Source organism: Anomalospiza imberbis, chromosome 1 (genome assembly GCF_031753505.1).
Source record: "Anomalospiza imberbis isolate Cuckoo-Finch-1a 21T00152 chromosome 1, ASM3175350v1, whole genome shotgun sequence".
NCBI lineage: Eukaryota > Metazoa > Chordata > Aves > Passeriformes > Viduidae > Anomalospiza > Anomalospiza imberbis.
Window position 1 is genome coordinate 94,900,760 of NC_089681.1, and position 10,368 is coordinate 94,911,127.

At 38.3% G+C, this 10,368-nt stretch overlaps 1 protein-coding gene across 1 annotated transcript in view; it reads left to right on the plus strand.

The window, feature by feature from the left end:
* Positions 1 to 6,714, plus strand: part of COL15A1 (collagen type XV alpha 1 chain) — a 123,345-nt gene extending 116,631 nt beyond the window's left edge. Inside the window, exons 36-42 of the mRNA XM_068200539.1 lie at positions 317 to 378; positions 1,368 to 1,496; positions 1,664 to 1,723; positions 2,938 to 2,997; positions 3,887 to 4,072; positions 5,049 to 5,164; positions 5,498 to 6,714. Of these exons, the coding sequence (XP_068056640.1) occupies positions 317 to 378; positions 1,368 to 1,496; positions 1,664 to 1,723; positions 2,938 to 2,997; positions 3,887 to 4,072; positions 5,049 to 5,164; positions 5,498 to 5,714 (830 nt within the window). The 3' untranslated portion in view covers positions 5,715 to 6,714. The remainder of the gene's footprint in view (positions 1 to 316; positions 379 to 1,367; positions 1,497 to 1,663; positions 1,724 to 2,937; positions 2,998 to 3,886; positions 4,073 to 5,048; positions 5,165 to 5,497) is intronic.
* Positions 6,715 to 10,368: the final 3,654 nt, after the last annotated feature.

Here is a 10,368-nt window from a genome sequence, read left to right on the forward strand (position 1 = left end):
GCACTAGCTAACAGAACACATTTCTGGTCAATTTAAGTGGGTTGTGTTCTTCATTTGCAGTTTCTACAATAGATTGCAGTCTGTTGGCCTTAACCTCCCAAAAAACAGAGAAAAGACTGTTCCATCATTGCTTCTAAAAAAATCCTTAGAATGTATTTTCTGTAGTTGACTTGAGCTATTAAGGACATGACTACAGCTATTTAAAATTTCCACTGCTCCTGGACACCATCACTAAGTCCTTTCTTTGTGTCACTCACATTATCTCTCAAAAAAGATGACCTTCAGCATGTATTGTATGCTTATTTTATTTTAACAGCTGCAATGCCAGGGCCACCAGGTCCTCCTGGAGAGCCAGGGTCACCTGCCACCAAGAATCTGGTAAGAGAGCAAAATAAGGAAGTTTGCTATAGAAAATTTTCTTCAAAACTTTTGGTGGTCACTGGTAGCACTGAAAGAGGAGTGAAAGTTCCATCCTGTGTTTTTATTTAGTAGAATGTTTTATAAACAATTTCAAGATGCAAACTGATTTAAGATGCAAAGATTTCCCTAGCAATTCTAAAAATCATTATGCCAGAGAATACATGTAAATTTGTTTCTTTTTCTTATATTATGAAATTAATCAAAATTGGATCTAAGATATCCATGAAGGAAAAGAAAAAGCTAAGGCAGAAGTCTCAGTAGTTTCTAAATTAATAACTTGTAGTTTCTGTAAAAAGAACAAAATTCCCAAATAAACAAACAGATAAAAAATACTACCAAAAAAGCCTGAGAAAACCAGCCCCAAAAGCCCTACTCAAGCTAGCAGAGGGCATTCATTGCAATTCTCAGGGGAGAAAAAAATGTTCAAGGACTGGTGCCCCAAGACAGAAGACTGTAGTTGTAGGCTGGGAGCTACTGTCTCAGACAGAAGGTCTGAGCTTACTTAGGTCAAAACTAAGATTAAAAATATATATACAAATCTGTAGTAAGGTCTGCATTATTTATAAAGCATTCATATGACTTCTGACAATGAAGAAATGAGAAAAAAAAAAGAAAAATTGCACTTTCCTGAAATTTGTCCCAGTTTTAAACTACTGCAGTTCTCTTCTGAACTCTGCCATTTTGACCCAGGATGCTAAATTGTAGGAGTGCAACAATCTTCACTTCACAAAATTGCTGTCGTTCTACTACAATCCACAGAAGGATGATGCTGGTATGCCAAAGTAGCAAGATATTCATATTAGTTTATGGATTAAATTACATAAAACTGACTTTATGAGCATTTCCTGCAGAAGAAGCCTTGACATTTATGTATCCAAATGAGACTATTTAACTTGCAGAGTGTTTTGTGTGTCTGATGAAGTATGTTTCATTTTCCTATTTGACAGGTTACGATATTCCAAAACATTGAGGGTATGTTGGAAAAAGTTCATTATGTAGCAGAAGGTACACTAATCTACCTGAGGGAAACCAGTGAGGTTTTTATCCGTGTTCAGAAAGGATGGAGAAAATTGCAGGTACTGTTGCACTACACCCTAATCTTTTCCAACTCCCTTCCTCACAATGAAGGAGGGAGATATTTTTACACAGGGAGAGAAGTGTGGGTGCAAAGACTCTTTTTTTTTTTAATTCAGAAGCTCCTGGTGATATGTTTTTGTTCTACTCTCCTGTTTGGTTCTTTCAGCTTGGTGAGTTAATTCCTATCCCTGCTGACAGCCTTCCTCCTCCCGCCATATCAAGCCATGTAAGTACAAAATACTGGACCATGAAAAACTGAGTCTAGATGTATGATACACTTGGCAGAAGTTGTATGCAGATCTCTGCACAATGTGATTTTCCACCAAGATTTGTCAGTTCAAAATAAGCATCCTACCACTACATATGCTTGCAGACTGATTTGCTTGGACAGTCATCTGTTTCCAGTATCTTCTGATTCAAAACACTAAAGAGACAAAGCGGCATTTACAAAAAGCAGAATAAAGTAAGCTGCCCTCGAAAAAAATTCCCCCCCCCCAAAAAAAAAACGACAAAAAACCCCAAAACAAAACAAAAGAGACCAAAAAACGAACAAAAGAAAAACCGAACAAAAGAAAAACCGAACAAAAACCCACAAACCCACAGAATTCTGTTTCATAAGCCTGGAACCAGTCATATCAAGCCCTGATCCCCTTCAAGGAAGGTCAGAAAAGGGTTTCTGAAAAATAGATTTTCTTTGAAAGGTTATAGTCCTGTATTCAGTATACCATAATCATCACCTGAATGTAGCTTACCCTGCAGTGTGCAGAGGGTGTTCTTTAAAGCCTCAATTGTTAGTTTGGGCCTGACCCCATTCTGCAAGTTATTGTACCAATTTGCATGTGAACATGCTGTCTGTCCCAAAAAATTGTGGGAGGATGAAAACCAATAAATGACAGAGGGAGTAAAGAAGGGTGTTTTGATGATAAGTTAATTGATCTGCTGAGAAAATTAAAGGGCAAGAGAGTGTTAGGAAGGAGTAGTAAGAAGGAAGATGGCCAGAAACAAATAAAAAAAGTTAAAGTAGGTCAGGAAGAAGTTCACCCAGCACCCTGGAAAAATGTCTAGACCTCAAGTTATAAGAAATTTTCTGCAGCCTCCAGTTGACACCACCCGAGTTTCCCACCTGAGTTTCCCATCTGCTCCAGCTGGTAGCTTCTTACTCATACTTGCCATAACTAGAGAAGAAAACTTTGCTGTTTCTGAAACAATTAACAGGGTTGAGAAGTGTTTCCACCCATTACATTTTCTGTTTCCACATCCTTCTTACCCTTTCAGTTTCAATTTTCCTCAACTGCTCTTCTGCTTCTACCAAAAGCAGGCTGGCTTCATGCAGGACTCCAGGTGTGATTAAATTTTTATTTAAAAAATTACTGAGTGTGTAGAATTCTGATATTAGCTTTTTTTTTTTTTTTTTTTTTTTTGCTTGTGTTCAAATAACAGGGATTTCAGTCTATTCCAGCACTGAGACCAATATCAAATATAAACAATGGAAAACCAGCAGTAAGTATGAGATCTGTATTTCAGCTGCAGAGCCATGCTTTGTAATGTGACAGTTTGCATCTTTAGGGACAGTTGTGATATTTGCTCTTCAAACTCAGAGATTTTACTTCAGAAATTTACAAATACACTTCTTTAACTTATTCAGACATCTCAAACTCAATTTGAAATTGTTCCCTCCAGGTCTATTTTCATCATCCCAGCCCCTTTCCCACCTCAAACAAAAAAGAAATTCCTGACTGAGTTAGGAATACCTCTTCACTTAGTGATTGTACCTGCAATACAGAGTAATTTCTAAACTAACAATAGTGCTACAAATTATTAAAATATTTGTTAAAATATTTTCAGTCTTGGTAGTGCTGCTTGGCTAAGATGGACATTTTAGAACTTAAGCCTCTATTTAAAAGACTTTAAAATATTTAGACAAAGAAAGCAAGGTAACTGACATACCTAAAAAATGAAACAAAAAAAAAAAAAAAAGGAAGAATGTGGATTAGTTCTTGCATCTGTGCTGCTTGACTTAAGCATGCTACTTCTTCTATTTTTAAATGGTACCTAGTCACTTCTTGCTACTTTTTTCCATGTCTGCAGGATTTGTGATTTTGTTCACGTGAAAAGTCCAAGATTTCCAATTGAAAATATTAGCTGCTTTTAAAAGATTTTTATTTTTAAGAGTACATAATCTTCATGGTTCCCTTAACATTGAAAGATAATTTGATATTTCTGCTAAGGGTGTCATGGCTCTGAGTTATATGGCAACAAATAACTTTCATATCTGTTATGAATGGTATGTGTTCTGTGCTGGCAGGAGCACTGTTTCATTTACAAGATGTATCTTCCCTGTATCATAAACTTTTTTTACATGGTACCCTTTCTTCTTTTTTTCTTCCAGTTGCATCTGGTGGCTTTGAACTTCCCATTGTCTGGTGACATGCGAGCAGATTTTCATTGTTTTCGGCAGGCCCAGTTTGCTGGTTTGACATCCACCTACGGAGCCTTCCTCTCATCGCACTTGCAAGATCTGGCCACAGTTGTCAGAAAAACTGACCGACACCATTTGCCAGTAGTCAATCTTCAGGTAAAAATGGGTACTTAGTGCTTGTTTTTTCAGGATAGGCCGCAGGTTCCCCAAAAATCTTGGAAAATAGCAAAAGCACTAAGTTTCAGCCCAAACTGCATTTTATAAAGAAGCAGTTTTGCTTCATATTTCACAGCCAGATTCAAGAAACAAAGAAGTAGTGATGAAGTTATTATGTTCTACCTTTTAGTGTGATCATAGGATAAAATGCCTATTTTTCTCATTTCGAAGAAAAATGCAAATTCTGTGCTTAGGAATGATGTTGGATATACCCCAATGGAACAGTGAGGAGAGTCTAGAACATGAGTCATTTTGTGGTCTCACATAAACAGACACACTCTAAAACTGAGGAAAACAAATCATGTCTTTGTAGCATTGGCTGGCTCCCAGGACAGGCAGCCAAAGAAACCTACAGGAATAACACATGATGCTTGAAACATGTTGAATGGATGCTGCTCTAAAGTGCATGCAAACACAGAGCCTTGAGAGAAATTTGTGAAGACAATATTGTTTCAACCTTGACTGGAAAAACTCAAAAGCAGTTTGAGAGGAAGCCAAATGCAAAGGTTTTGCCTTGAATGTTTGCAACACTTTTCACAAAACTGTGACCTTAACAAAAGTTCCAGTACAATTTATGTCTATATTTTCTCTACAGCTACAGTAGTTATAAGCAATTTTTCAAACAAGGCCTTAGGAGGAAAAGGACAGGGGATGATCAAGCTGAATTTTTGGAGTGACAACAGAACAGAGAGACAACTTTGAGGCAAAAGCACGGACCAGACAGCTACTTGCATAGAGTTGACAGACAAGTTTGTTCAAGAACATTATGCAGAAACTGGTGTGAAAGATGAAATCACAAGTGTACTTAAATACAGATAAAATTTTCAATTTACAGATAAGTCTATGAAGGTACACTTGGGATTTGGTGTAGATTAGGGATTTGTTTGTTTGTAAAAGTGGCTTTGAAATTTGACAGGGAGAAACCCTTTTCAGTAACTGGGAATCTATATTTGATGGAAATGGTGGACACTTCAACATTCATGTTCCAATATACTCCTTTGATGGCAGGAATGTCATGACTGATTCATCTTGGTGAGTTGACATTACCATTTATATGTCACATGTAAGGGGTTTTTTTCTACTTTTACCAGATAGTAAAAGAAATAGTAGCAGTATCTTGGGCTACTAGACGTGTGATAAAAATTTCTCACTTTCTTTATGCCATTTTTCTTTCCCTTTTCTGCTAGTCTAGAAATGACATATCAGATTGTGTTCTCCTTTCTTTCTCTCCTTTCTGTCTTCATCTTTACCTAACCACTCTTTGCTTCAAGCACAAGGAATGCAGATCACCACACATATAGATGTGCAGTTGAATAAAGCAAAAGAGACTTTTCCAGTAAATAACTTCTTAACATTACCTTTCAGGCCTCAAAAAATAATATGGCATGGTTCAACTGCAAATGGGATCCGACTGGTTAGCAACTACTGTGAAGCCTGGCACACAGCTAATATGGGAGCTATGGGACAAGCATCGCCTCTGAACACAGGGAAACTTCTTGACCAGAAAGTATATAGCTGTAATAATCAGTTTATTGTTCTCTGTATTGAAAACAGTTTTGTATCTGATCCCCAAGGAAAATAATTCACCTGCTGCACATAGGAATATTCCATTTGATGACAGAAAAAGCTGACACTGAAATTTCATTTGTAATGATGTAAATATTTTAATTTTTGTAATTGCGCATTTCAGGAAAAAAAAGACAAAGAAAACATACCTCAACACAAACCGCATTCCAGTTAGGTGGAACCTCCAGTGCACACGACTGGCTTAAAGCCCATACTTCCCCTTGAACCCCATGCGCTTTGAAGCTTGCCAGCAGTTAACTCATGTTCTGCCTGAGCTGGAGGTCACCTAAGGGCACAAGTCAAGTTTGGTGAGGAAGATCCAGTAGCCTGCCTCGTAAGCAGTGTGGCTCAGCAAGGCTGCTGCTTCACAGCTGAGAAGCTGCATGCTCCATGCTCTCCTTTTCACTTGCATAGATTTTGGATACCCAAGGCACTGTTCATATATACTCATATATACAGTGAATACTGGGAGGCTGTTTTGCCTTACAGAGCTCATATTTTCAAAACAAAGCTTTAAGAACAAATGTACTTACCTCCTCTGAGTTTTGGTGGAAGCCAAGTACCTGACTCCTGTAAGCTTGTATGGATCTCAGCTTGGTGCTTACACAGAAATATTGCAGCTCCCACATCTTATTTTAGCTTTTCTCTTTGCAGATTCTAGGCATAAGACTTTATTCAGGAGGAGTAAATTTCACAGTGACAAAATCTGGTCTTTATTTAGGTGCTATTGTTACCAAGAAACCTGAAAGCAATGTTAATAGAAAACATCCTGTTTAACTGCTAAAACTGAACAAAGCAAATGCAGACAAATGAACCATCTGACCTTTGTTTATTTCATTACATATTAGAGGAAGTAATTTGCTTTTGTGTCAGACTGAGGAATGAAATATGTCTCTCATGGTTTCTTTAAAATAGGTTCTACACATTGTTATCCCACTAAGTTGTATGTAAAGTGATTTTCCTTCTTGTGAATTTACCCTTCTGGCATTCACGTAATTAAAGAATTGTTAATATAAAATAACTGAAACAATTATAGGAATGATCAGGAAATGGTCACGAACAGTATCACCATAATATCTGAAGTCTTTTGCTGATATAGTTGTCTACTGCATACTTTAAACAACATATTTACTTATGTTTTATCAGGCAGTGACTATGGAGGTCAAACTCCACATTATAATTTTTTTTAATATTTTAACAAGAATCTGTGTTGGAAATACATGTTCATTTGCTGACAAACAGAGTACTAAATAACTAGACTGCTTTTGTCAACAGAAAAAAACAAATTACACTTACAATACTAAAATGATATAATTATACAACTAAATATTTTGAAATGCAGCTTTATTTTTCCAATTGATCATAAAAACTTATTTCCTGGGGTCAGCTGAATGGTATCTTCATTTTTTTCTGGAAAAGCAAAAAGTATAAATTACTCCATTATTACAACATGGTAATAAGGCAAAAGCAATTTGTATTACATTTAAAATGTATGCATAACAATTCACTATACTCATTTATAGTCATCTTTCCTAAATACTGAGCCATTCTTGTGCCAAATTCCTCCAGTTCACAGAGCTGGAAGATTTGTTTATGTACAGCAGGGTTTTGATCTGAGTCACAGAAAGATCGGGGGAGGAGGGTGGGGAATAAAGTGCTTTTACCTGCTTCAGGCAGGAGCCATCTACTTTTAATCCTTTACAGGCCAGTGGGGTCTCTGCTTGCAGCCACTCATCCACATCAGTCCCCGTTCTTCCTCTCCTGAGCTCGAGCAGCACTCGAGAAGCTGGCTGTCCCTTTGCCTGGAATTGCAGTGACAAGAGGTAGCGGGGGCATGGGATCACACAGAAGAGCTCTGTGAAGGGGGACAAAAGAAAACTAATAAAAACATATAGGTTTTAGAAGATACTGAGCTAGAGTTCAAGTTGGGTCCAGCAAAATGCATCCAGAGATCTTTGTGCCAGTCCTTCCACAGAGCTAATCCATCTCTGTATCCTGAACAGAGCTTAGCAGGGAACTGAAATGGTTAAATACCATCAATAATTTGCTAAAAACTCTCCATGTTTGCTTCCCACTGCTAAGATTAATCTGCAGGCTACAGCAATTTATTGCACACCATTTAACTGAATACAGAGCATGAACTGTACACCACCTGGGTTGCTGTGGTGCTGAGTTCACAGGCTTGCTCACATGCCAAGCGAGATACCTTTACCAGAGAATGGCATGAGAGGCCTGTTAGAAAGATGATGTTTCCCTTGGGGAAAACAACAACAACCCATACTTTTTTTTCAAAACCAGTGATGTTCTTTAGATTCCCTAGTATAATTGAAAAAAATCTAATATTCTTTAAGGATATGACAGAGAAAAAAATTAGCCCAGTACTTAAGAATAAATTAGCTTTCTCTATCAAGGGAGAATATTTATTTCAGCACAGTTCCGATACAAAGGTCAGCTGCACTTGAGGAAGAATGTCTGCTAATTCAGGTAAGAAACTGTGTATAAGGCAAAGTAATCACCAAGAGAGCACTAGAGCAAGATTGAAAACTGTAACTGCACAAAAAAATCAATGTAGCAGTCCAAATTGTACTGAATTGTGAATAGCACAATATCCTGATCTGGCCCACTGGTTTGGTTAGCAGTAAGTAATCAGCAGGTCTTTTGCCCTTCTCAATTCAGGAATCTTTTCTCTGTGCAATCACAAACCATGTCATGTTTCTATCTATCAGTAGCGTGCTGCTCTGCCCAGAAGAACTGCAGCGAGAGGAGCAGTTTCTCCTCCCATTGCTGTTATAATCTAGCCAAACCTGTCAGTTTCTGCAGCGCAGCATCTCAAGGGAATGACAATTAACAAAACTTGTTTTGGTGTAACCAAAGACTGCCAGCCTTGCTTCTGAGCTGTGCAGTGAAAAAAGAAAGAACGACTTGCAGTATGTCCTGCCTGGAAGATTCCATAGTTCCTCTTCTTTGCCACTGAGATTTAGGTATTACTTCTGCATTAATATTTGCAAGTCTTGTTTTCACTCCAGTACTGTCTTGGAGAAGAGAACCTGTCTTCTAGACTTTTAAAAAATTAGATGCTGGAATTGCAATTTCATTTTGGTATACTGGGACTAATGCCATGTATGCATCTTAGAAAAAAATCTGATTAAGTTTTGGCTTTTATTTGCTGGTCTGATACATAATTTGAGCCTGCACTCTAACAGTGCTCTCTCTGCTTAATGCTTCAACAGTAGCTGCCCAGAGATAGAAATCTACTTAACTACTTTGATGTTTTAACCTGAACCTGGCCTCTCTTTTTTAACCAGTCAGAGGGCTGCTATTTGCTACACCTTAAAAGGCCTATTCTGCACCTTCGTGCAATTTCCACTGTTACCAGTTAATCTCAAATTTTTCCTACCATATTCTCTTCCACTGTATCCATATTAAAAAAAAAAAAAAACCACAAAAACAAAACACCATAACTCCACCCTGTTCTACTTCTAATGTTCCTAATTAAAGGCTCTGTGTACACACAGCCTAACCTGGAGGTGCACCCAGGGTGGATGTCACAGCTCCAGCAGTAGTAGAATTTGCATAGGGGAGAGGGAACACAAAGTCAGAACATCTCTTCATCTGGTGTGGGCAAAAGAGAGTAATGAAATTACAGACAGCACAGGCTGTGGGAATTTCTACATTGTGCCAGTTTGCCTGAGGTAGAGTTCATTTTCTTCACAGTAGCTGGTATGGGGCTGTGTTTTGGCTGTATGCTGACAATGGTGCTGCTAAAACAGAGATGTTTTCATTCTTGCTGATCAGGGCTTACACAGAGCCAAGACCTTTTCTGCCTCTCACCAGCGAGGCAGCTGGGAGTGCCCAAGAAGTTGAGAGTAGATGCTGGGACAGCTCACCACAGGGATATTCCATATCAGATGGCATCATGCTCAGCATATAAAATGGGGGTAAAAGCAGGAAGGGGGAATAATTCCAGTGATGTCATTTGTCATCCCAAGTCACCATTCCACCATTCCATTCCAGCCCTGCTCTCCTGGGTATGGTTTAACAATGCCCAAAAATCAGAGAAGTGAATTAATTCCTTGTTTTGGTTTGCTTGTGTGTGTGGTTTTTGTTTTATCTATCAAACCCAACCCATGAGTTTTCTCATCTTTACTCTTTCAGTCCTCTCCCCTATGCCACCCTGAGGGAAGTAAGCGAGCAGCTGTGTGGGACTGAGTTGCCAGTCAGGGTTAAGCTACAACTTACATACTAAATGAATTCAGCATCACACCCTGGTGTTGATCAGAGGTGACTTATAACCTTCCCTCAGCCTGTCTCAGGGATACTAGTAATGCTTCAGCAGAAAAGGGGGTGACAGCCCTGTTGGACCTTACAAGAAATACCTAAGATCGCATTCAAATTCAAGCCAGGATGATGATGACATTGCCTCTGCAAGAAAGATAAGTTTTGTATTGAGCAGATTGAATATGTTCGCTATTGGAAAAACATTATCTCCCCACTGAGTTAGATGGGTTGGTTTTAACATCCAAAAATTATTTGCCAGTCTAGCTTTGCTCTACAGTTATATATTTTCACATTGCAGGCCTCAAGGTTTCAACTGCGGCTAGTCTCATACCCAAGGCTAACACTGTACTAGAAAATTATCAGTCAAGGCAGAGCTATTAGCAGAAATATCA